This window comes from Tarenaya hassleriana, unplaced genomic scaffold (genome assembly GCF_000463585.1).
Source record: "Tarenaya hassleriana unplaced genomic scaffold, ASM46358v1 Cleome6, whole genome shotgun sequence".
In the NCBI taxonomy this organism is placed as follows: domain Eukaryota; kingdom Viridiplantae; phylum Streptophyta; class Magnoliopsida; order Brassicales; family Cleomaceae; genus Tarenaya; species Tarenaya hassleriana.
The window spans coordinates 1,924,824-1,951,150 of record NW_010968505.1 but is presented as its reverse complement, the minus strand read 5'-3'; the positions used below and the strand labels follow the sequence as shown (position 1 = coordinate 1,951,150).

At 38.3% G+C, this 26,327-nt stretch overlaps 4 protein-coding genes across 14 annotated transcripts in view; 3 read left to right on the top strand and 1 right to left on the bottom strand.

Moving 5' to 3' along the window:
* LOC104799066 (NADPH:adrenodoxin oxidoreductase, mitochondrial) overlaps positions 1–2,227 on the top strand; it is a 5,175-nt gene extending 2,948 nt beyond the window's left edge. For all 7 annotated transcript variants that reach the window (XM_010521392.1, XM_010521390.1, XM_010521394.1 and 4 more), the window contains 7 exons: positions 8–60; positions 294–355; positions 572–779; positions 946–1,006; positions 1,239–1,306; positions 1,483–1,628; positions 1,855–2,227. In XM_010521392.1, coding sequence (XP_010519694.1) covers positions 8–60; positions 294–355; positions 572–779; positions 946–1,006; positions 1,239–1,306; positions 1,483–1,628; positions 1,855–2,085 — 829 coding nt within the window. In that variant the 3' untranslated portion in view covers positions 2,086–2,227. The remainder of the gene's footprint in view (positions 1–7; positions 61–293; positions 356–571; positions 780–945; positions 1,007–1,238; positions 1,307–1,482; positions 1,629–1,854) is intronic.
* A 436-nt stretch (positions 2,228–2,663) lies between these two features.
* LOC104799065 (wall-associated receptor kinase-like 22) lies at positions 2,664–5,398 on the top strand. Its single transcript, XM_010521387.1, has 3 exons — positions 2,664–3,716; positions 3,790–3,900; positions 4,009–5,398. The coding sequence occupies exons 1-3, from the start codon at positions 2,807–2,809 to the stop codon at positions 5,223–5,225; spliced, it is 2,238 nt and encodes a 745-aa protein (XP_010519689.1). The 5' UTR covers positions 2,664–2,806; the 3' UTR covers positions 5,226–5,398.
* Positions 5,399–8,690: 3,292 nt separating this feature from the next.
* Positions 8,691–19,480, top strand: LOC104799061. Its single transcript, XM_010521377.2, is given in 17 exon segments — positions 8,691–8,799; positions 9,426–9,523; positions 9,690–9,900; positions 9,999–10,236; positions 10,348–10,514; positions 14,518–14,614; positions 15,801–15,920; positions 17,153–17,266; positions 17,624–17,668; positions 17,755–17,834; positions 17,928–18,002; positions 18,090–18,193; positions 18,294–18,450; positions 18,531–18,618; positions 18,771–18,843; positions 18,917–19,047; positions 19,122–19,480. Coding segments are annotated over 17 exon segments (1,962 nt in total). The 5' UTR covers positions 8,691–8,705; the 3' UTR covers positions 19,192–19,480.
* On the bottom strand, positions 12,028–13,927 carry LOC104799063 (putative cysteine-rich receptor-like protein kinase 35). Of its 5 annotated transcripts, none has more exons than XM_019200813.1 (4): positions 13,204–13,927; positions 12,905–13,046; positions 12,433–12,824; positions 12,028–12,358 (listed from the first exon to the last, which is right to left on the bottom strand). In XM_019200813.1, exons 3-4 carry the CDS (start codon positions 12,662–12,664, stop codon positions 12,120–12,122), a joined length of 471 nt encoding a protein of 156 aa, XP_019056358.1. In that variant the 5' UTR covers positions 12,665–12,824; positions 12,905–13,046; positions 13,204–13,927; the 3' UTR covers positions 12,028–12,119. The 5 variants fall into 5 exon arrangements, 4 of the variants coding, with proteins under 4 accessions (XP_019056358.1, XP_010519685.1, XP_010519686.1 ...); XR_002023633.1 differs by lacking the exon at positions 12,028–12,358 and having other exon boundaries at positions 12,549–12,639; positions 12,703–12,824; XM_010521383.1 differs by lacking the exon at positions 12,028–12,358 and having other exon boundaries at positions 12,549–12,639; positions 12,703–12,824; positions 12,905–13,036.
* Positions 19,481–26,327: the final 6,847 nt, after the last annotated feature.

Sequence of the window (26,327 nt, the reverse complement as noted above, 5' to 3'; positions counted from 1 at the left end):
TCGGAAGACGAGGACCAGTTCAAGCAGCATGGACTGCTAAGGAGCTACGAGAAATTCTCGGTATTTGATTGGATATATTGAACTCTATATTGATCATGTGCTTGGTTTTCTTTCATCTTAGATGTTGGATAACGCTTGAACTTTTACTTTTAGGATTTTTTTTTCCTACATGCTTATTCTGCTCCATTTAGGAGTTTTCTTTTCATTAGATGCAATATAATTTTTCTCTCTTGGCCATTGATGTTTGTTGTTTCCCCATTGAAATGAAGAAAAAATTCATGTATTCATTGCAGGGATGAAGAACTTGCACATTAAAATAAACCAAGCAGACTTACTTGTTACACCTGTTGATGAGGTATACTTCCAAATTATCGATCTTTAATTGAAATAATACCAAACTTAGATTTGTCTTTTGTTAAAAGAGTAAGAAGTTTTATGTCAACTTTGGCTGCATTTTAAATTCTACAGACATGGTTGCATGTTTCTTGTGTTTTATTTTTTCTTCTTTTCAGCCCCTGATTCCGTTTGACACTGTTGTGTAGCCTGTGATCCTCTTTTATATTTATTAAAGGAAGAAATGAAAAAAAGTAGAATCAGAAAGAGGACCTATGAGTTACTGTCCAAGGCCGCGACAGCAGCAGCCACAGAATCTTCCCATCCAGGCCCAGGTCCTCGTGAACTGCATTTGGTTTTCTTCCGCAAACCTGACCAGTTTTTAGAATCAGATGAAAGGACGGGTCATGTATCTGGTGTGCAGTTGGAGAAAACAATTCTTGAAAGTAAGTTTGCCTCATACAGTCGTACTCAGTACACTTGGATAAAACATATTCTGTTTTGTTGGTTGTTATTACAAAGTTCTGGTAATGTGGAAAAAAATTGTTACTTCAAAAAAGACAAATGGGTCATTAGAACGTACCAAGGCATCATCGGTTTGGTAACTTGCAGGTGATGGCACTGGGAGGCAAATTGCAGTTGGAACTGGACAACATGAGTATCTTCACTGCGGGTAAATTACTTTTGAATGCAAGGGCCTTGGTGGTTTCTTGTTGTAGTGAAGCAGTAATTTTCAGTTATTGAGTCCTTGGCTTTAGGGTTGAAAGTGTCTAGTTCAATCTGCAACCTTAGACAAATCGATAATGGCAATACCATATTTGCCAAGTTTATGGAGAATTCTTGAACTCGTATTTATATCAAAGCGATGCTAACTACTTTTTGAACTCAAATTTTCTCTCCTGCAGTATGGTGGTAAAGAGCATTGGCTACAAATCAGTACCGGTTGAAGGGTTACCGTTTGATCACCAGAAAGGTAGAAACACAAGTGGTTCTATGGTTCCATTATCTTCAGTGTGTGCCTGAAACGTTCTCAAAGCAAAAAAAATGGTTATCAGAGCAAGAATGGTTCTGTTTTGAATTTACCCGAATACAATGCTTTTGCAAGAAAAGCTGGTTTGCCTGATTTTGGTGATGTTCTCGTGTTTCAAGGTGTTGTCCCGAATATAAGAGGCCGAGTTCTTACCCATGCCTCGAGAGAAGAATCGCAAAGTGAGCCAGGCTTATACGTATGTGGATGGCTGAAAAGAGGACCGACCGGCATAATTGGCACAAATCTTCAGTGCGCCGAAGAAACAGTGAGAATTCTTACCTCCTTCCAATAATCACAAAGTTTCATACACCTTGAACTTCCTTTGCATACAAACACTTGGCCTAGATTGTAAAGTTCGATTTCACATGCCAAATTAAGCTTGTGGGTTTTGGTAAGGTCGAAGTAAAGTTTCGTTCGAAGTTAAAATTTGTATATTCGGGTTTGCGTGTTGAGTAAGGTAGTTTAAAGACGGGGTTTACCAAATGTGGCAGGTTGGTAGTATAAGTGAAGATGTCGTAAAAGGCCAAATAGCTATAGCAACGGGGTCGAAGGCCGGGGGCGAAGGACTACGACAATTACTCGAGGCACGGAACGTGAAGATCGTACCGTTCAAAGGGTGGGAGAAAATCGACGCGGAAGAGAAACGGTTAGGGAGTGAGAGAAACAAACCTCGAGAGAAATTGGTTTCATGGGAAGACCTCTTAGCCGTGGGCACCACTTGACATGGGATGGGTTTTTTTTTTATGTCTTAGGGTTTAGCAAACTATTTTTAATTTATTTAAATTTGTTGTATGATTGATAAACAATAATAATAAGTGTTATCTTTTTATTCGATTCGATATAAACAGTAATATTTTATGGATATTAGATGAGACTGCTATATAAGATTTTTAAATTTTCCAAACGTAAAAACGATATGCCCTATATTAAATCAATAATTGTTATTAGAATATAATGCCTAAAACATCATTTTTCTATAAATACCAATAATTGTTGTTATTTAAATGATACGAGGTCAGTTATCTCCGTTATCTTAATGCGCGAAAAACCATTATTTACCTTTCGTAATTACTTCAGATGAAAAAAAAATCCTTTTCTTTTCTTTATTGAATCGAATTTTCTAATAGTTTAATTGATTCAGCGGTAAAACTGTGGCTCAGGATATAAATATTGAATTATTTAGGGTTTAAGTGAACAAAGATCGATCGAAATTCACCTTTGCTGCGAAAAATTTTCTTTTGAGTTGAAAAGTCAAAGACGAAGGGGCTATATCATCACTTATGTCATTACCTACCTAACTCTCTATGTCTGAAACCCGAGTCAGAAGTCTCGGAGATATTTGTGGCTGTAGAGTGTACAAGTAAACAGTCTTTCTCCTTTCTCAAAAGCTCCCCTCTGCTTCAGTAAAACGATCAACCGAAGAACAAAGATCTGAGCATAAACATGATCATCAGACTCTGGACGATCCTTTCTCTACTAATCCTACTGATGATCCGCCGTTCAGGAGCTGCAACAGCGGATCAAGATCTCACCATTTCGAGCTCTTGCCGAAGCCGCTGCGGCGATATTCGGATTCCGTATCCATTCGGGATCGGAAAAGGATGCTACCTCAGTAAGTGGTATGAGATTGTATGCAACAATGGTACCTCGCCGTTCCTTCCCGCCATCGACAAGGAGGTCGTGAATATCTTTCTCCGTGACGATGATTCCGCCGATAATGTTCAACTTTATTACCGGACAGTCCGCATCAGAAGTCCGGTAACGTCCTCCGGCTGCGCCGATGGCCGGGGAGATTCCGGATCTCTTTTGAATTTGAGAGGAAGCCCTTTCTTTCTGGGCGAGGGCAATAGCCTCGTATCAGTTGGTTGCAATACCAAAGCCCTGATGACGAATGTGAATCCAAACATCATCGGATGCGAGTCGAGTTGCGATGAAGGGTCAGGATTAGAACAAGAAGACCAGAGCTTCTGCAATGGTTACAAATGTTGTCAGGCTGCCACACCATCGAGTAGGTTCCTGCAAGTGATCGGTGTTAGGACAGAGAGAGTCGACGGAACTAACGACACAAGAGGAGGTTGCAGAGTTGCTTTCTTGACAGACCAGACATATTTCTCGTCAAACATAAGCGAACCACTTGCCTTTCTTGCCAATGGATCTACTACCACGTTACAACTGCAGTGGTTCATGTCTCCGACGGATCTTCAGCTCGCAGCCTCATCGGATTGCGGGGATTTATCGAATGCCCGATCAAACTGTGAATGCGGTTATCATAATGTTTCCGGCATCAGCTATGGAAGCTGTCGGTGCAGATACGGTTACAGAGGGAATCCATACCTTCCTGGAGGATGCAAAGGCGAGTGATATAAAATGTCAGAGATTTGTACGTATCCCATCGTTTTTATCAAGTCTGCTTCTTTTGTGTGTAGATATCGACGAATGCTCTGAAGATCGTTATAGATGCGGAGGACGAATTACTTGCGTGAACACCCCCGGAAGCTACAAGTGCGTGACGAACAAGTCTTTCCTAACCATTGCAGGTATGTTATACGAACTCTTTCAGTCATGTTGCTGTCTGAATCAAGACATGTATATATGTACTCACTCGTTATCCAACTACTGTTGGCTTTTGGTGTTGTGGGGTGAAGGCCTTAGTTTGGGTTTTGGCTTGTTGATCGCGGTCGGTGGAGTATATTTGTTGTACAAATTCATTAAGAAGAGGAAGGAGATAAACCGGAAGAAGAACTTCTTCAAGCGCAATGGAGGGATGCTGTTGCAGCAACAGCTGACTTCGACGGAAGGAAACGTCGAGAAGACGAGGATATTCGGCTCGAGAGAGCTGGAGAAGGCCACGGAAAACTTCAGCGTGAAAAGGGTGCTTGGACAGGGCGGTCAAGGCACCGTATACAAGGGAATGCTCGTAGACGGAAGAATCGTCGCCGTCAAGAAGTCCAAAGCCGTGGACGAAGACAAACTCGAGGAGTTCATCAACGAGGTCGTCATTCTCTCCCAGGTCAACCACAGGAACATCGTCAAACTCTTGGGATGTTGCCTCGAGACGGAAGTTCCTCTCTTGGTTTACGAGTTTATTCCCAACGGAAACCTTTTCGAGTATCTTCACGATGGATCCGACGATTACACGATGACTTGGGAGGAGCGTCTACGCATTGCCATCGAGGTCTCACGAGCTCTTTCCTACTTGCACTCTGCTGCATCTTGTCCCGTCTATCACAGAGACATCAAGTCTTCAAACATATTGTTGGATGAGAAATATCGAGGTAAGGTTTCCGATTTCGGGACTTCGAGATCGATAGCCGTAGATCAAACCCATCTGACGACGCTAGTCGCGGGTACTTTCGGGTATCTTGATCCCGAGTACTTCCAGACGAGCCAGTTTACAGACAAAAGCGACGTTTACAGCTTCGGAGTCGTGCTCGTGGAGCTAATAACCGGCAAGAAGGCAGTTTCTAATGTGAGGTCCGAAGAGAATAGGGGATTGGCAGCTCATTTCGTCGAGGCCATGAGAGAGAACAGACTCTTGGGTATGGTCGATGCCCGGATCAAAGAGGATTCGAAGCTCGAACAAGTAATGTCGGTTGCAAAGCTTGCGAGGAAGTGTCTAAACCTGAAAGGGAAGAAGCGGCCGAGCATGAGGGAAGTATCAATGGAACTGGAGAGGATCCGATCATCTCCTGGAGATCCATTGAAAGACGATACTGAGAGCGATGAAGAGGACGAAGCCGTGAAAGCCGACATTGGAGAAACTTGGAACGCCGTTTTCAGTGCTCCGGCCTCGGAATTCGTGGTGGCTGCATCTTCTTCATCCTCTGATGTCGAACCCTTGTTTCCTCATACAACACAGTGACCGCATCTTAGGGAAACCAGAATGGTATGGTTGTATCTTAAGCAGTAACAAAATCTGTATCTGCATATGTATTCTTAGACGTGAAAACGGTCGGCGGCTAGAGGAGGAGGAAGACAAGGGTGGATATTTAAACAAATTCTAATGATAAATGAGTAAATGAGTGTTTGTCCGTTTCTCCTGTCACGCAATTTTGGTAATTGGTGTGTTAAAGCACAATGAATCTTCTACGTATTCATTCATGCTATAATTATTAATAATAGTATAAAAAATTGGAAGATATTATATTGGTATTTTTTTTTGGTAAAGGTAAATTATATAAATAAAAAAATAATGTTTATAAAATTGATACTAATTTTCAATAATTTTATGAGAATATATTTAAATAATTAAGATAAATCTTGATCCACATATATTATACATACATGATACTATATATATACACACACATATATAGTGGGATTTGGCATTTGATCCTAGTATTAATAATATAGGTCTATTCATAGGGTGGCTAATTCGGGTTTCGGTTCGGGTTCGGTTCGTTTATATACAGGTTCGGTTATTTCGGTTATAGAAAACTATAACCATTCAGTTTTTATATAAATTCCGGTTCGTTTCGATTCGGTTCGGTTATTTTTCGGTTCGGATTCGGTTCGGTTTTGGTAAAAAGTTCAATTTTCCAAAGAAAATGTCGGTTATTCTCTCGATTTATTCGGTTATTTTTTATTCGGTTCGGTTCAGTTTCGGTTTCGGTTTTTCGGGTTTAAGAAAATCATAACCGTTCGGTTTTGATGTCGAGTTCGGTTCGGTTATATACGGGTTCGGTTATTTAGGTTATAGAAAACTATAACCATTCGGTTTTTATATAAATTCCGGTTCGGTTCGGTTCGGTTCGGTTATTTTTCGGTTCGGATTCAGTTCGGTTTTGTTAAAAAGTTCAATTTTCCAAAGAAAATGTCGGTTATTCTCTCGGTTTTTTTGGTTGTTTTTTATTCGGTTCGGTTCGGTTTCGGTTTCGGTTTTTCGAGTTTAAGGAAATCATAACCGTTCGGTTTTGATGTCGGGTTCGGTTCGGGTACGGTTATGTCTTATTCGATTCGGTTCGGCTCGGTTATTCGGTTAATAACCGAAATGGCCACCCCTATATATTCATATATATACATACACACATATAGTGTTATTCTGTTTATTGTTTTATTGAAAATGTTTGTTTCATTAAGAATTAGTAATCATGGAGAATTTATATAATATTAAATATATTTCATTATATTTTTATTTAATTTAAACTTTTTTTATAATACCAAATCATTTAAAAGAAACTATATGATCTATATTACAAACCAACAATATTGACGTGTTTTTTGAATAATTTTTTTTGTGACGTGGAGTTTTAGAGTTTGGTCCAACTAATCTTAGTTTATTTTTAATAGGAGGTCTTGCCATTATCTTTTCAGGAGCGAGTGAAAAGGATATCAAGGACAATAGCATACAGCAACAATCAACAATAAACCATTTAATTTATTTTTTACTTTTATTCTTAAAAAATAATTTTTTTTTAAAAAATAGTATTTTTGTTTTTTTATCAAAAGCCACAAAATGCAGTTGCAATTGATTACAATTCTACGAATCAGTTTTTCAATTGCTCGCAACTGCTAGAAATCGTAATCGTTCTGTTTGCGAGTGGTAGGAGCGCAATAGTTACCCTTTTGCCCTTGTCCCCTTAATAAATAGGAAAATTTTAAAAAGAATTATGATAACAAAAATAAGGAATGGAGAGTGCGAAGCCATATAAAGAGAACAAAAAATTAGCAAACGATAATATAATGTACAAAAAAAAAGAAGATAGGGGTCAACATGTCTATTACAAACCAAATTAAATCGAAACAAATAATATAATACCATATCTGAATAAAAGATACCAATCGGATACGATATTGTTAAAACAAAAATAACAAAATGTGAATCGAATCACAACGAAATGTTAAAATAAATAATTGGAAAAAAATAATGAAATGTTAATTTCTTTAAGAACAGAGATTTTTTTAGTGACAAGTGAACCGGAACAGGATATAATTGGAAGGGAACCGGAACCGAATAAAAAACCTACAACAAACTACAAAAGGGTCATATAAAAAAAATCTTAGCAGAAATTGTAATGTGGAATCTATACTATATTCTGCTTCAAATTTTAAGTGTTTAAATTCTCTCAGCTATTTCAATATCTTATTTTTTCTGCATAAGTTTTAATATGCAAAATATATTTTTTTATATGAATATCTCCCCAAAAAATCTAAAACAGTCGACTTGTGTCATATATATATATAAATCATCATATCTCCAGACAACACCATAGGAAACATAGAACAAGAAACAAAGAGCATGTCTTCAGACAAAATCTTCATCTGTCTCTCGTTCCTCGTCCTCTTCACAAGCTTCAAAGCTTTAGGACAAGACCCTCCTTACATAGGCCACTTCTGTCTGAGCACAGCAAACTTCACCCGAAACGGCACATACTTCACCAATCTTCGAACCCTTTTAGCCTCTCTTTCGCCCCCTAACGCATCGTTCTACGCCTCAGGCTTCAAGAACGCCGCTGTCGGGAGAGGCCCCGACACCGGTTTTTCCTCTGCCGAGGGGACCAATACCCCGAGAGATGTCGGGATTGCGTCCGTTACGCCATGGACGAGGCCCTAAGCCGCTGTCCGGAGCAAAAAGAGGCGACGATTTGGTACAACCCTTGCACGATCCGATACTCTAACCGGAACATTCTCTCCACGGTCGAAACCACTCCTGCCTTGCTCTTGATGAATACCAACAACATTTCATCCAACCAGTTAGGCCGGTTCAAGGAGGCTTTCAATTCGACCATGTACCCGGCCGCGAAAGAGGCCGAGAGTGATCCCAGGAAGTACGCCGTGAGAAAAACGCCGTCTAAAAAAACGTTCTACGCGAGAGTGATCCCAGGAACTTTACCCGTTTTATAACGAAATTTATTCGCTACTTCAGTGACCAATAATACATAACCCTTCAAAATCAATCTAGGGGGAGATAAAAGCCAACCACTTCCAATGGGAAAAAAACTCTGCAAGAAAGTATTTTTTTTAAGAATATCTGAAAATTGCAGAGATGATTAAGACAGTTTTCTTAGAAATAAAACTATCGAGTTATTATTTTTGAAATTACTAAAATACATGTATATATTAACATATATTATCTTTTACGTGTATATATTTTTTCCTTGGAAAATAAAAACAAAATATAAGCGGAGGGACTTTTAATATGGTACCGGTAAACACAATCGTTCAGACTATTTAATATTATTATAACGTTACAATTTTGTATATATTTTTTCACGTTTAACAATAGAGAATGCACAATACTTTTGCAAATAAACAATTTATTTTTTGGCGGTCTGTTGTAGGAAAAGGCAGGACTTACACGGTGAAAGTAGTTGTCGTAAGGCCCGTAACTGCGGTTGTGTCAATGACTATCTCTCCACTTCTTTTTGTCGGCATTTATTGTTTCCTTTTGAAGAGAATAAGCAATCCTTATGACAAAACACCTGCGGATGATGAAGGTAATTGTTTCCACCATGAAGCTCTCTCCACATTTTTTTTTCATTACAGTACTTATCAAAAACGATTGAATTATCTTAAAAAAAGAAAAACTATATGCCATATCATAATGATCTATTAATTTTATATACTATTCGAATTCATTTCGGATTTGATTAATTGGGTCTAAAAAATATCGTTTTCAATCGGTTTTCTTTCGGGTTCAATCCAAATGCGAATATACATTGTTGTTCGATTAGATACATGCCTTTTTGTAATAAATTACCATCATTCGAAGATTGAGTGACTCAAATGTAAATCTCTATTTCAGGAATAACATTCACATGGATTTCTCCTCTCTTTTGAAAGATGTAGTTAGGTCAAATATTTGATTAATTTACGGATTATAAATTACCTTCATCCCAAAAATACATCCCATATTTATGTTAAAATTAATTGATAAAACTACTAAAATGACTAGTTAAAAAAAATGAAATAGTGGTGGAAAATGCAAAGAAATTATACTAAAATAGATATAAACAATGTTCATCTTGAAAATTTGAGAAAACATTACATTTTAGCCTCTTTTAATTTGATTGGAACTTCTTTAGCATACAACTAAAAGAAGCTCGATATGATGTACCCACAGGTTCCTTGCAATTTGATTTCAAGACAATTGAAGAAGCGACTGATAAGTTTTCGGAGAGCAACAAGATTGGCGAAGGAAGATTTGGTGAAGTGTACAAGGTACAAATTAAGTGTAAAGTCTACCACTGACTTTTTGTCTTGCTCTTTTGTTGTCTTTAAGATAACATATATATTCAGATAATGTGATGGAATAATTTTCTGATTCTTGTGTCAATCAATGTGTTGAAAAAACCCTTTGATTCATTCGCGTTATTGGTAAGAACAGGGTGTGTTACCGAATGGGACCGAAGTGACGGTGAAGAGGCTGTCAAGAACATCGAAACAAGGTGGACAAGAGTTCAAGAACGAGGCAGCTCTTGTAGCAAAGCTTTAGCATAGAAATCTGGTTCGGCTTCTCGGGTTTTGCGTGGAAGGCGAAGAGAAGATACTTATCTATGAGTTTGTGCCAAACAAAAGCCTCAAATATGTCTTGTTTGGTGCGTTGAGGTTTTATGAAGAGTTTTAATATCTTTTTTTAGATGTGAACGCGAGTTTTCAAACTGGTGAGAATCGATTTATGTGTATATATGCACAGATCCTACAAAGCAACACGAGTTGGACTGGGCAAGATGGTACAAGATCATTGGAGGAATCACTCGAGGGATTCTATACCTTCATCACGATTCTCGACTCATAATCATACACCGTGATCTCAAAGCAAGTAACATTCTGTTAGATGCGGATATGAACCCGAAGATATCGGATTTTGGCATGGCGAGGATTTTCGGGATGGATCAAACTCAATCCAACACAAGCAGGATAGTTGGAACCTTGTAAGCATTTGTCTTCTCTCCTTGAATTCATGTTTGATAGACCTTAGTTTTCTTACATATGAAATCTAACCTTACGAAACTCTTCGAATTTTGTTTTCGTCGTTTGTCTAGTGGTTACATGTCTCCTGAATATGTGATGCACGACCAATTCTCCATGAAATCTGATGTTTATAGCTTTGGAGTATTGGTTCTAGAAATCATAAGTGCGAAGAAGAATAACAGCTTCTACCAAAGTGATAGAGACTGTGATTTGACCACACATGTAAGAACACTATTTTTTTAACCTACAAATCAACATTTTGTATATTATCTTTTGCTTGATGATTGCTTTAGGCTTGGAGAATTATGAACGAAATGAGTTATAAGATGCATCAATATAGGTTTATTATGTGTCCAGGAAGATCCTCCAGACCGCCCGACCATGTCGACCATTGTTTTGATTCTTAACAGTACGATTAGTTCTATACCAGTTCCTCATCAGCCAGGATTTTCGTTCCCTAACCAACACCTATCCGACTCACTAGAACCGAGCAAATCTACGACCAAGTGTGTCGATGATGCATCCATTACAAATGTCGTTCCTCATTGAAAAGATACAAGTAATGTTCTTTTCAGACAAAATCATGCTCTTAGATATGCAAACTTTTGTAATCCCTATGGTAAGAAGTATTTGTATTGTGGTTCGTTTCTCGACTTTCCTCTTTAACCCTAATTCGTTATTCAGTAACGATAACTTCTATTCGTGGTCTCGGCCACGATTGCTTTGGTTTGTAATTGTACATTGATGAGGACATTAGAGGCAACAAGAATAAAGTTGAAAACAACCATGAGTTTGGAAACGAAGTTACAGATCAAGATTCAAATTCCAACGGTCCAAAAATGAGAGCATATGCCAAGAAGCTTCGACCATATTAAAACGTGATGATTCTTGATGTTTTCGATCCTAGAAATGATATTCTTCAAGATGGATTTGTATATGTTGAGGTCTGGTTTGTCTAGAAGGTTTAGGAAAGTTTCTGCATGAAGCATAGGGTTTCGAGGGGTTAACGAACTTTGTGTAGGTTCTCAAGTTCGTTATTTCGTTAAACAGAGGTACCTCTAGTTTATACGCAGAGCGTTATTTCCACCATTGAAGCTCAATCCGGGCTTGGACATGCTGTAGTCCGACCAGCCAGGCCAATCGCCGTCCTAGTGCTTAACATATATGCCAAAGTATTTAGCGATGAATGTTTTTTTAGGTTATATTACATGTACAAGCGAGCAACATATTAAGAAAGCCCTTTTCAACGAGGATTTATATCGATAATCTTCGCATCATCGATAGAACAAGGAATGGACTTGCTTCGAAGGCAAAACCCGGGTGTTTGAGGGAGTGGTAGAGTCACCGTGTTAGTAGTGAGCATCACGATGATTGCTGATAAGGTCGGACGGTTTGCAGGGTTTTCTTGAACACACAATAACCGATGTGGATGCATCTAATAACTTCGCTCTGCCGATAATTCGTCTGGAGGGATGGATCCACGAGTTCTAGTGGCGACCCGTTTCCCCAAACTCGCCAAGCCTAATGTAGAGATCGATAAATTAGCAGCTATGCAATTATAGAGTAGGGAATTTGAAATTTGATCGTCTATACTCACAAATGTGACCAAATTTCCATCACTACTGTCACTATCGTAGAAGTTGTTGTTCCTTTTTCCGCCTATGATCTCGAGAAGTAAAACTCCGAAGCTATAGACATCGGATTTTTTTAGAGAAATGGCCTTACATAGCATACTCTGGAGGCATATAACCGTTGTACAACAAAAAAAATTCCGAATTAGTTAGCCGCAAAAGTTTTTTTTAACTCAAAATTTTTATAGAGATGTTAGGACAAGGTTTAGTTACTAGGTTCCAACTATCCTTCTCGTATTAGCTCGAGTTTGGTCCATTCTGAATATCCTCGACATGCCAAAATCTGCGATTTTTGGGTTCATATCGACGTCTAAGAGAATGTTACTTGCTTTGAGATCCCGATGTATGATTGTGAGCCGAGAATCTTGATAAAGATACAGAATTCCACGAACTATCCCTTCGATGATGTTGTACCGTCTTGTCCGGTCCAGTTCGAGTCGCTTCAAAGGATCTGCACATGCAGAAATGGTTCATACGAAAAATTGAAAAGATGACTAAGCAGAATATCGCGCGGTTGCAACATACCGAACAGGAAATTGTCGAGGCTTTTGTTCGGCACAAACTCGTAGATCAACATCTTTTCTTCTATTTCCAAACAATATCCCAAAAGCCGAACCAGATTCCTATATTGAAGCTTTGCTACAAGAACAACCTCGTTCTTGAACTCTTGTGCGCCTTGTCCTGTCTTTGACAACCTCTTCACTGCAACTTCAGTTCCGCCTTGAAATGTGCCTTGCGAATGGTACGGATCAAACATTGGTATGGAAACGCAAAAAAAGCTAGACAACGAGATACCTTATAAACTTCACCAAATCCACCTCACTTAAGTTTGTTACGTTGCGAAAATTTGTTCGTTGCAGCTTCAATGGTCTTGAAATCAAATTTCAACGAGCTTGTAGACGTAACGTAATCCTCACCTGAATGGAAATGTAGTGTTTTTAGTGTTTTTAGTGTTTTCATGGCTCTCTTTGCAAAAACAGAGCAACTAATTACTCACTTTCAAGTTCAGCTGCTTGGTATAACTTTCTCCTTCGACAAAATGCAAATCCCAGAGCAACCAGTACCGAGATAATAAAGACACAGGGAACGGCAATTGCCACGGTTCTTCCAATTTGATTCGAGTTTCGATCTGCATAAGCCTGAATCAACGTCAATAATTATACAGAAAGAAAGCGTCATAAATCCATTTCATGCAAGAATTTAAGCCAAAACTATCGTTTTAGGATCTTTCCTTCTAAAGAAAACAATCAAAGTGTCATCATTCAAATGAGCTTACGGCAACATTACGATACTGACCTACGCTTTCTTGTAAACAAGTGCGGCAATCCTCTTGAGACAGATCCGAAGTGCATAGCATCAACGCGTATATATCTCGGGAATTCGTCAAGGAAGTCACATCGGCTGCGTAGTTCTTAATTCTAGACAACGATAACTCGCCATCAATCATACGATTCATTAACCCTTCCCACACTCCATCAAACTCTGTCGAATTCAACTCGATGGTCACTCCAGTGTCGTTCATCACAACCCGAGGCTCCAAATTGAGCAATCTGACAAAAGTTCGGTTTGAGTAACGCACAAGGCAAAGGGTTTTGTTGTCGCTGAACCACGAGAAAGCTTCTGTCTGATTAGGGCAACTTTGTAACAGCCCTTGAGACGCGGTCTGAATACAATCTGAACAATCTTCTGGTTTGGCAGCTGGGATACACATGCCTAAAGCATAACATTTCGAGGGTTCTTGCCCAATCGAGGCGGCGTAATAACCGCCTTGAGATGTGACCGTCGAAGCGAGAGAAGAGAGGATGAGACGGTGGTTTATGCCGTAAGGACTCTCTGGTACGAAGAAACCAGTGTCTAAGCATGTGTGAGCAGAGACAGGAACTATAACAACGCTAAGACATGTGAGGAGAAAACATGAGATCGGTAATGGATTCTTGATCTTGCCCATTTGATGGTCGGATTTGTTGCAGATGATGGGTTTTGTTAGAATTCAGAGAGAAATAGAGAGAGAGAGAATCATTATCGGATCGTTGCAGATTGATTGGCAATGAAGTCAATGCTTGTTGAAATGATCAATCTTTGATTTTTATGATTTTTTTTCTGGGTATAGGTTTTGGACCATGCGATATTTCTACGGTGGGAACCACTAACGTATTGGATAATGAGTGGGTATTTTTTTTTCCGAGATCCGTGGGTTTTCGGATACTCTATCTCACGGATATCCGAAATACATTATGTATGAGATAATAAGATACATATCGGGTTTCGTGTGATAGAAAATCCGAGATTCGGGTTTGGGTTCGAGTTTAATAATTTCATCGTGGGTTATCTTGCGGGTACCGGGAAATTAAGAAATTACAAAAACACCCTTATTATTTAATACACTTACAAAAATAACCCTAACCCTAATTTACTAACGAAGAATCCTACTCATCTGCTCTGTCACTTTGTCTCTCTCTCATTTGCATTTTGCTGCCTCTTTTGCAGAAGCGAAATCGATCGCATCGTCTCTCCAGTCTCCACCACCGTGTTCGTCGTTGTCGTTCGCCGTGTTTGCTGTTTGCTGTTTGCTGTTTGCTGTTTACCTTCGGTCTCTCCTTCTCCGCCCTGCGAGCCTCCTTCTCCTCCTTGCGAGTCTCTGTTCGGCGTGTTTGTTTGCTGTCTTTGCTCGTCCTTCGTTTGCTGTCTCTATTCGCCGTAGATTCAGGTACTTTGGCACGTTGGTCTCCTCCCTTTCTCTCTCTTTCTCTCTCAATCGGTTCTCTGTTCGTCGTTCGCTTGCTGCCTTCGGTCTCTCCTTTCTCTCTCAATCAATGGATTCAAATACTGCGATTTGTTTGCCAGGTTTCTGTTTGATTTTGGAGTTTTCCTCTGTTTCGTTGTTTGGTTCTTGAGAAAATGAGGAGAAATTGGGGAAAAAAATCTGTTTTTCTATGTGTCGTGTTCTGATCTGTTTGTTACCCTTGCTTAATTTATCGTCTCATATGTTTAGGAATCATATAGATTCGGTTTGGGTAAATAATCAATTAATTTCGGTTAATCAGGTAAACCGAAATTAAATTTAAAAATTAGGGTTTGCCTTTGCCTCTTTCCTCCCTCCTTTCACACGACATTTCTTTCTGGCTTTCTGCTGTTCTGCGTCTTCTCCAATCTTTAGCCTCTTGGTTCTTCTGAATCTGCCTCGTCGTCTGCACCATCATCTGGGGATTCTTGACTTACGGTTCGCCTGCGCCATCATCTGGGTCGTGGTGTTTTTCTGTAAGTCCCGAACCCCCTCTCTCTCGCTTGTGTTCTGTGTGCTTCCTCCCATTTCTGTTGCTTACTCTCCTGCGTCTTTTTCTTCTCGATACCCTTTTCTCCCTCGCTTGTGTGTTGCTTGGTCTCGCGCCTGCGTCTCTCTCTCGTTTGTGTTCTGCTTGGTCTCGATGTTTTGTACTTTCACCGGTCGCTCCTCGTCGTCGGTCGCCCCTGATTTTTGTTTGATTGAGAGATACCCAGATTCAAAAAATGAGAAAGACCTAATTCCGAATTAAAATTCTGATTTGCGTTCGATTGAATTCTGATTTGTGTTTGATTTGTCTTAGTTTAGGACATAGATTTGTTGTGCTTGATGATTTTAACAGATGGATTGCGAATTTATTGCCAGTGAATTGAAGTATACACATCAGTATGATCATGCAAGAAACAGAGTACGAACGAGATGATGATTCATACGACAAATGCTTGTCTAAATCTTTGTTTTTCTTTTTTTTTTAATAATAAGAATAGAATAAAATCCAAATTTAAACGTAGAATTTGGCCATCATAGATACTCCACGTTTTATAGGTATATTTTGCTGCAATTGTGATTTGGATAGGGTTCTTAAACAGATTGTTTTCCACCCTAAACCCAGAGAAAAACGGACTAAGAGCTCGCATAAATTAGCTAGGACTTTCTGTGGTCTTTCACTCTCTTCCTCGTTCCGGCGCTGCCATCCTTTTCTACGGCCGTCATCGCTGCCGTCGTTCCACTGGTGAGATCTATCTCTCTATCTATCTATTTTCTTCGTCTCTTGTTGTAATTCGGAGCATTTGAGTTTTTCTTTTCGACCGTTTTCCCTCCGTTTTAGCGCTGGGGTCAGTATCTCCCACAGTCATCGGCACTGGAGATCGGAGATTTCCAAAAGACAATGCAAGTTCAGTTAGTTGTTAGGCATCTTTTATCTTAATTGACCTTATTTTGGGGATCTTCATGAAAGTTTGAGTGAACGCAGAACTTTTCAGCTCTGGAATCTTAACCAGAACTTAGTTTTTTGAAGGATCGATTGGAATTTGGATTTAATCTATTTGTGAACCAGTTTGAGTATGGTTAATTGAACTGATGCTGCATTCAGGGTTAGTAAATTATTTAGATGGAAGCCAAAAATAGAGCTTGTATTCTTGGTTTCACTTGAGCAAAAATAGGGTATAGAGGCTGCGACCCGAAGATCTAGGATTTTTGCGACTTTGAGTTGGATTCACACATTTGACTGCCAAGTCCGAGTGCTTGTGATGCAAAACTCTTGTTTTGAGCATGTTCTGAGTTATGATAAAGGCCAAGATGTCGTTTGTTCTACAGCCATCATGACTTTGTTGTTTTAAGTGTTCTGTTCTGTTCTGTTATGTTACGTTATGTTCGTTTTCTGTATGGAGAGTCTGAGAATTAGGAAGTGTTTAATAGTGCCTTCATTATAATTGAAGGAAATCTGTGTTGTTACCAGAATGTGTACTTGTTTGGTGTTTGGTTTTTCCCGCAAAATCCCATGATTACCATTAGCCTAGAATTGATGGATGTGCATACCTTAAGTTTCATTGTTGGTTTAGGTTTTATCATTTAAATTGCATGGTGTTTTGTGAGGTTTTGTGTAATTTGCTTGCAAAAGTGTGGTCAAGAGACAGAATCAGAGGAGAGTAGAAACAAAGAGGCGAAGTAAACCTCAAAATATAAGTAGACAAAAATATAAAAGAAATTATGAATAAAAAGTTAAAGACATAAAGCGGACAAAACTTGAAAAGATGTGTTATGAGTTTTTTGTGGTTTGATTCTTCAGTTTTTTTTAGTGATGCCAATATTTGTGTGTGGTGAATGTGTTTATTATCTGTAAAATATTGGTAATAGGCCGTTATAACTTCTCTTTCTCTCCGATTTTCGTCTGAGCCTATAGACCATAAGTTGATAACTCAGCCTTAATGTCTCTGGATCTTTGGTTTTCTTTGAATCTCCCAGTTCATATAGAGAAGACACGAAGATGGTCTTCGGCCAGGTTGTCATTGGTCCTCCTGGATCTGGCAAGACCACTTATTGCAATGGCATGTCTCAGTTCCTCCCTCTCATTGGCAGGTTGAAGTGTTTCCTTGCTCACAATTTTCCCTTTTGAGATTATACTGTAGAATCTTCAAAGGCAGAGTAGAAATTTTTGCACATCTATGAAGTCCCTTTTCCTGTTTCAGACAGAGATTTTAGCTGGAATTTTGTCTTTGTTGGTTGGTGTGCTATTTCTGAAGTTTTGAAAAGTCATGAAGCTATGACTTTTATTTTGGGGAAGAATATTAGTCTCGTGATTATTGCAGCTCAAGCGTGACTTATTATGAAATCAGTTATTATCTGTTGTTGTCTTATGTTTGTTAGGAGGAGATTTTAAGAATTGTCGAGGATCCTTTAAGCTTATTCTCTTATAATCTAATTACTGTTTGGCAGGAAGGTTGCTGTCATCAATCTCGACCCTGCAAATGATGCCTTGCCGTATCCTTTTAACTTGAATGAACTTGGTTAAGTTTCTGAATTGCTATGGTATTTCTAGCTTTGAAATTTCCTTGACATTGATCTAGGTACGAGTGTGCGATTAATATAGAGGACTTGATCAGATTAGAAGATGTGATGGTGGAACACTCTCTCGGTCCTAACGGAGGTACCATTGTCTCTAGGTGTTGCTTTCTTCTTCATTTTCTATTTGGCAAGGTGTGTTCATTGATACCAGTTATTTGTGTATCTATGGAAACAGGTCTCGTTTTTTGTATGGATTACTTGGAGAAAAACATTGACTGGTTGCAATCTAAATTAGAACCTCTTTTGAAGGGTTAACATCGGACCTTTTCCTTTTCGTTCTCAGTTCCACATTTTTCAGGTATATGTCATATTAAAAAAAGCTATTGTCAATTTGCAGACCATTATCTTCTCTTTGATTTCCCTGGCCAAGTGGAATTGTTCTTCCTTCATTCCGGTGCCAAAAATGTTATCATGAAGCTTATTAAAAAATTGAACCTTAGAGTAAGTGATTTTCTTTTTTTTTATCACCTTGGCGCTGAGCGAAGGATTCATGTTGCGTCTTGACGTATCAGAACTAACATAGTTGTCTGATTATTTGCAGTTAACCGCTGTGCATTTAGTTGATGCCCATCTCTGCAGTGACCCTTCTAAATACATCAGTGCGTTGCTCCTCTCCTTGTCTACAATGGTGCATATGGAACTCCCACACATCAATGTCTTGTCTAAAATCGATTTAATTGAGAGCTATGGGAAGCTAGGTACAACCAAAGATATTCTGCGTGACCTAGAGTTCAAGTTACAATGATTACTCACGCATTTTATTATCGGGTTGTTGCAGCTTTCAACCTGGATTTTTATACCGACGTTCAAGATCTGTCATATTTACAGTACCATCTTGATCAGGATCCCCGCTCTGCTAAGTACAGGTTATTACTTTTAATATATCCATGTTTAGTGTTCTGCAAACCCGTAGCAATCTTCATTCTCTTCTTTTTGTGGTTGCTTATTTTCGATTAAGTCTTTGGACTTGAGTGCAAGCATTTGTAAAATCTCATTAAAAGTCTTGTTGTTGTGACAGAAAACTAACAAAGGAGCTGTGTGATGTTATTGAAGATTATAGCCTTGTAAATTTCACGACGTTGGACATTCAGGTGTGCACTTTTCCGAAACGTCTTTGTACCATCTTTTTCCGTTTCGAGTTTTTACGCCATGGGAATTTTTCAGGACAAAGAGAGCGTGGGGAATCTGGTAAAGCTGATAGACAAGAGCAATGGATACGTATTTGCTGGTATTGATGCAAGCGCAGTCGAGTTCAGCAAGATTGCAGTTCGTCAAGTCAATTGGGACTATTACAGATATCCTTTTCCTTTTACCGTCGTCTTCTCCCTCTGCATGTTTTTTGTTCTCATTCCTTAACCAATATGATCACAGTTGCAGCCGTGCAAGAGAAGTACATGAAAGATGACGAGGACTTGAAGGACAAACAACCTGAAAACTAACTAGGGAGACTGGTACGAGAATCTAGGTCTCTTTGTGCCACAAAGTATGAAAACTGTTCTTTGAACTTTAGATAGGACGTGGAGATAAGTTCTGAACGATGATCATAAGCTCTGTGATTGACCAGATTTGATTCTGAGAGAAATCATAGGTTCTGCTCTGTCCATGTTTGTTGAGTAAAGCAACAGATTTCTTGTATTTAACTTTGCTGTAAAATCAAAACGCTCAAAGTGCTTCACTTTCTTTGAAGCTACGGGTTTTTTGAAGAAATTTCACTATCACTTTTCTTTTTGTTATTTTTTCTTATTCATTTTATCATCAACCAAACATATTGGACTCAAGAACATTTCTCATTATAAACCCAACTCATTACACCCAAACCTAACCCAATAAAAAAACAAAAGAATATTGAAATGGGTTGGGTTAACACATAAAACCCAATTAAACCCAACAAATCTATTTATTTAATTCAAATCGTTTGAAATCGATTTGTTCTGATTTAGATTTCATACAAATCGATCCGTTACAATTCGAATTTCATGAGAATAGATTCGTTCCCATTCGAATCAATTCGTTCTAATTAAAATTTGTTTCGAATCAATTCATTCTGATTCATATTCGATTCGTTTATATTTGTATCGATCCGTTTTGGTTCGAACTCGAATAATTTTGATTCAAATTCAATTTTTGTTAAAATTCTCATTTGATATTATATTGAATTTGGTTATATATATTATTTGATTGGAATAGATTCAATTATGATTTTATTAATCCAATTAATATAGTTATTTAATTAAGATCTATGTTTATATTAGATTAAATGGGTTTAATGGGTTTACTCATTTAACCATAACCTTAATGGATTAAACCCATAAAACTCATTCATAACCCAAATATATAAACCAAATAAAATTATTATTGGGTTGGGTTGGGATAACCCATTTAACCTATCCCATTTGACATTAGTATTTCTCATTCGTATCTAATTTGATATATTTTTTTCTACAGTTTTTTTTTATTTTCTTTTATTGAATATAGTTGGTTGTATTAATTCCTTTATTTTCAATATTTTTTAGTTTATATTTGGTTTTTCTAAAAAAAATAGCCCTCAATCACTATATCACAAATGATTTTTACTAGAATTATTATTTTTAAATAGCAGCAACCATCAATAGTGTAAGATTATTTGAATGCTTAAGAGATCACAATTGATGTCATTGACCTATAACAAATGTTTTTGAAGGAAGAAACAAATATGAATTCATCAATGGTATACAAAAATATAAGTTCAAAAATATTATTGTTCTAAAATCATGAAACAATGTAATTGTCAATTCATATATACTAAATTTGGTCTTTGAAACACATTGTCTAACTATTAATTGTTATCAACAAAAATTTCATTAGAACAACGCACCATAATTCCACAATATAAAAAACTGCAAATTTGTGTCAAATGTTTTACTTGATTAGTCACAATTTGAAATGAATTAAATCAGTGTCTGATCTTATAGGTACCCTCACATATATAAGAGTAAAATTGAATGTCTCGTCAGTGAAATGCTTCAGACAAGGATCATGAAACCGAGCCAAAGTTCATCTCTAGTCAGATGCTTTTGGTCAGGAAGAAAAACGGTAGCTGACGTTTTTGAGTCGATTATACAACATTGAATAGGGGGACAATCCCCGATAAATATGTTATTCTTATGATCGACAGATTCTTAGATGAGCTTTTTTATGCTGCCATTTTTTCCAAATTTGATCTGCGCTCCGTTTACTATCAAAATTCATATGAAGTCGTATAACATTTCGAAGACAGTCTTTCGCACACATGAAGGTCATTATGAGTTCTTGGTTATGCCTTTCATATTGATAAATGCGCTGACAACATTTCAAATTATGATGCACAACATTTTTCGGTATTTCCTATGCCAGTTTGTATTGGAGTTCTTCAACGATATTCTGATTTACAAGAAATCCATAGAGCATCATTTGGTCCACTTACAGAAGGTTTTGTCTACTCAATACCGATAAGTGTTGATAATATATTTGTAGATGGACTTAAAAAATGATTTGATCTGTTTGAATTAAACTTTATGATTAAGTTCTTGTTTGGATTGATTAACTCTTATATTCTAACAATGAGTTTGATCTCCAAAGGTTTATAAAAAACACATGTATGAAGTGAAAATATGATTTTTTTTTCTTTATATTTTGCACAAAATATTAATTTAAACAGTTGTCACAATTTTAAGAAAGACACCGAATACTTTATATATATTTTGAATTGTAAAACCACATTCCACAAATATTACAACTATACAGTTTTCTTTTTATAACTATATAGAGTTATCTACCTATATCCAAATAATATACTATATTAACATTGATTCTAAAATCCGATGTATGAGATGCTAGGCGAAGCGTGTACCTCTTGCATGCGAGACACATTTAAATAACTAATAATCATTGTCTTTGTCTATATTTTCTTCTTCTTCGTACTCATTCCATCAATATCAAATTGTTATCAATAATAGAAACATACAAACATTAAAAAATGGAGCTTTTCTAATATCTAATTGCAACAAGAAGAGTTTTTTTAGTGGTTCATTTTTTATGTATTTACAAACGTATTATTATCAACCAAACGCAAATACAATTACGACAACACACCATCGATAGCGAAATCAAAAACCCAGAAACCTAATACAACTAGTTATCGATGACGAAATACAAAACTCAGAAGAACCTAAAAAAAGCAAGACACAACAAATCGATAAGAAAAAAGGGTAAGGCGAAGACGATACATGAAGAACAGAAAAACTGAAAGAAAAATTAAACACATCTAAAAGAAAACCATATAAAAATAACATCGATGACGATAGATAGAAGAACAAAATAAAGTTTTACCTTCTTAATGGAAATTCTATAACATGTTTAACTAGTTTGTTTATCTGGTTTGCTTCGATGGAGATTCTATATATGCACATATATATATATGTGTATATATATTTATATATGTGTATGTGTGTATATATAAATATTTTTTATATGTATGTATATGTATATATATTTGTATAGATGTATGTATATATATGTGTATATTTTTTATTTTGTATGTATATATAGATATATTTATATATAGGAGTATATATATTTATATTTGTATTTGTATGTAGATATGAATATATATGAATGTATTTTTTATTTTTTATTTTTTTATATTTTTTTCGATTTTTTTTCATTTTTTCGTTTTTTTAATCTGACGTGTTGTGCTGATGTGGCAAAAGCTTTCCATGTGGTCTTCTACGTCAGCCGCTTCGTGGCTTTCCACGTCATCCGTTAGCGGACACTTAACACCGTTTGGGATTGTGTAGTTAATCGCAATTAAATTGGATAATTCATGTATCGATTTGGGAAATTTGTTAGTTTGATGTAGGTTTTTTGTCAAATTAAAAGTTAGTATAGAAAAAAGTCACATTTTGTTAAATTCGTGTAGAAAAAAGTTATTTTTCCTATTTCTAAACAATATTTTTTTGTTAACGGTAAATTTATATTAATCAGAACCTTTTACAACCGGAAATTAATCTAGAGTTTAGAGCCAAAAAACAACGCAGACATACAAAAGAGAGCAAATACAACAATTAATAGCCATCAAGATGTTGAAACCATAATGATCGCAGCAAGTCGTTGATTCGTCATGGACTCTAGTCTCCATGAAGCCTTCTGGATAGTAGAGGGCTACTTAAATTTGTTGTTTCCTTTCCGAGCTTTACCGACTAAGGTAAAGTCAGTGGGGTCTCGGAGAGTCTGGGCAATTGATCTAGAACGAAGGATATGTTGAGCTTCCTTGATCATCTCATTTTTATTATCAAATTGATATGTCGACTTACTTTCAACTTTGTTGTTTGGCAAAGTAGATTTCGGTTGGCCATTAGAATGGCCCACCGCCCTTTCCGATGAGATGATACGCGGATCAAGCTGGAGAGCTGTTGGATTAGATGTGTCTATCATTATGTCAACTGCTCTTTGTGGTGGAGAGGGGGAAGTCCCTGTTGTGGCATCGGTGACAGCCGATGCGAGTGCCTGCAAGATAGGTGATGAGATTGTTAGGAATAATCTTGTTTTATTGCATTAATTTATTTATTTTGAAATTTTCAAAAGGTGGGTGCTAGTCTTATAGGCATATCCCATGTAATTTGTCCACATTCTCTTCCCACGTTGCTTTTGTTTTGTATTTAAAAAGACATCAACATGAAATAAAAAAAAAATATCTTTCTCCCTAATGACATTATCTCTTTCTCTCTCAAATATCTTTTCATGTTCGTCGATAAAGTCATGCAACCATTTTCCATTTTTTTTGGTTTAGTTTTTGAAGATTTCTAATAGTGGTATCAGAGCCCGGTCGGTAGGACCTGTGCTTGGGCGGGAGGACCCATATCTGGTCGGGAGGACCTATATTTGGTCGGGAAGACCGTGTTTGGTCGGGAGGACCTGTGTCTAGTCGGGAAGACTTGTGTGAGTATCTATGTCACTCATTACTCAAGGAGTAAAGGAAAACGACGGTGTGTCATTGCAATGCCCCATGTTGACGTCGTCCAATTATACGACATGGGCGATCAAGATGAAGGCGATCATGGATGTCCAGGGGATCTGGGATGCAGTTGAACCTGCGACCGGAGTGGTCGTAGATGAGAAAAAGAATAAGGTAGCTCGAGCGTTCATCTTTCAAACGGTACCGGAAGATGTTCTTATGCAGATAGCAAAGAAGAAATCCGCTAGTGAGATTTGGGAATCCCTAAAGACTCAGTACGTGGGGGTTGATCGTGTGTAGAAGGCACGTTTGCGAACCTTGAAAAGTGAATTCGACGCTTTGCATATGAATGAAGGTGAGACGATTGATGAATTTGCTGGAAAATTGAGCAGTATGGTCACCAAATACAGTGATCTTGGTGCTACTCTCGAGGATGGCGCACTCGTTAGGAAACTTCTTGATTCGGTGCCAGATAAGTTTTTTCAATTAGTTGCATCTATAGAACAGTATTCAGATATTGATAACATGTCGTTCGAGGAAGCGGTCGGGAGAATGAAAGTATTTGAGGACCGGATCATTCGGATGCGCAATATGGGTGATAACTCTGATGGACAACTTTTGCTCACTTATACAGAGTGGCAAACTCGACAAAAACGTGGAAGAGGTCGTGGACGTGGACGAGGCGAACGTGATAAAGGACATATACAGTGTTTTACTTGTCAAAAGTATGGACATTACGCTTCTGAATGTCCTAGATCGAAAACCGAAAAAAATGACGAAGAAATCCATCTCGCAGAAGAAGTCTACGAGGAACCGACGTTACTGTGACGAAGATTGAAAGACAAGATTAAGAGGGAGATTGTTAGGAATAATCTTGTTTTATTGCATTAATTTATTTATTTTGAAATTTTCAAAAGGTGGGTGCTAGTCTTTAGACATATCCCATGTAATTTGCCCACATTCTCTTCCCACTATTGCTTTTGTTTTATATTTAAAAAGATATGAGCATGAAATAAAAAAAAACATCTTTCTCCCTAATGACATTATCTCTTTCTCTCTCAAATATCTTTTCATGTTCGTCGATAAAGTCATGCAACCATTTTCCATTTTTTTTGGTTTAGTTTTTGAAGATTTCTAATAGAGATTACCTGTAAGGCAAGTGTTGGGCCTAAAAGCCCATTTGGTGGAAAAGTTAAACCCTCCACGTGAGGGAGAGGCTTTCCAAAAACGCCACGTTTTGCGTTTTAGGGTTAATACCCTAATGTGTTTTGGCTTTTGGCGAGACACGGTGCTCGAGGTGTGAGAGAGAAAGAGAGGGAGAACGGAGATGGCGAAGGAGAAGGAGGTTTATGCCGACGGAGGAGTTTCTCGGCGTCGCCGGAGCTCGGGATCGAAGGCGGCTCAAGGTAGGTGAGTCGGGATCGGTAAGACGTCGCGTATTCTGTTCTTTCTCGGTTGTTTCTTGAACACATCGTGGGTGAGTCTCCGGTTTTGTGGAGACCACCGTCTTCGGTTGTTTTCGTTCTGTTCTAGTGGATTCGCCGGCACCGTCCGGCCGAGATGTAGGCCCGAGCTTGCTCGGTAACCGAACTCGTTAAAATCTCCGGTCTCTTTCATTCGCGCACGTACGAGAGTCGGAGTGGCCGTGAGATCTCGATACCGACTTCACAAAGTGGTATCAGAGCCCGGTTCCGATCCAGGGAGGTAAGTTCGCCGGAAAAGGTGAGGTAATTTAGGGTTTCGGTTTCGGTTTCTCCGAGTCGAGTCTGTGTGAGCGTCTTGATCTGTTTACTGAGTGTTTTCAGTCCATCGGAGGAGCTTATCGGCGACGATGAGAAACAGATCTGGGAAGTCTCGGTGTCGCCGGTGACGAGATTCGTCAAGGTGAAGTTTCTGGGAGTCGACGCGGTGAAGACTCGTCTCAGAACCGGTAACCAGGTGAGTCTTTCGACTCGGTTCTTTATTTTCCGCATTTTTCTCCGATTTGAGTCCGAGTTTCAAAGGAAACTCGGTGAAACTCGGCGGAGAAAGTCCGATTCCGGCGAAGCTCGGTCCGAACTCGTCCGAGTTAGGGCTGAGTGGAGGGATCGGGTGAGTCAACGTCCGAGTCAACTCGGCAGACTCGGCGGCTAGGGTTTTCCGAAATTAGGGTTTCGGATTAAACCGGTTCAGACCGGTTTAATCGAACTAATTCTCGGTTTAACCCGGTTTGGGTCAATCGAACCTGGTTCGATTCGATCCAAGTCCGGTTATCGGCGGTCAGATCGGGTTTGACCCGGTTCCGTCGGTTCAGACCGGATTCCGGCCGGTTCAGTCCGGCTCAGACCCGGTTCCGGCCGGTTCAGACCGGTTCACTCCGGTTCGGTCAATTCGTTGACCAATTTGGTCAACAGTTGACCGGTTTAGGTCAAATCGGACCGGTTCAGGTCCGGTTTGGGGTCAATTGGACCGGTTTAGACCGGTTCAGGTCAATCTAGGTCCGGTTTAGGACAATTGAGTCCGGTTTAGGTCAATTCAGGTCCGGTTTAGGTCAATTGAGTCCGGTTTAGAGCAATTCAGACTAGTTTAGGGTGATTTAGGTCTTGGTTAAGGTCTGATTTGTCT

Coding starts and splice junctions, on each gene's coding strand:
- LOC104799065 (XM_010521387.1), top strand. CDS start 2,807: ATGATCATCAGACTCTGGACGATCCTTTCTCTACTAATCCTACTGATG. Junction 3,717..3,789: donor CCTTCCTGGAGGATGCAAAG/GCGAGTGATATA, acceptor TTTTGTGTGTAG/ATATCGACGAATGCTCTGAA. Junction 3,901..4,008: donor GTCTTTCCTAACCATTGCAG/GTATGTTATACG, acceptor TGTGGGGTGAAG/GCCTTAGTTTGGGTTTTGGC.
- LOC104799063 (XM_010521383.1), bottom strand. CDS start 13,855: ATGGGCAAGATCAAGAATCCATTACCGATCTCATGTTTTCTCCTCACA. Junction 13,037..13,203: donor TTGTTTACAAGAAAGCGTAG/GTCAGTATCGTA, acceptor AGGCTTATGCAG/ATCGAAACTCGAATCAAATT. Junction 12,825..12,904: donor CCAAGCAGCTGAACTTGAAA/GTGAGTAATTAG, acceptor ATTTCCATTCAG/GTGAGGATTACGTTACGTCT.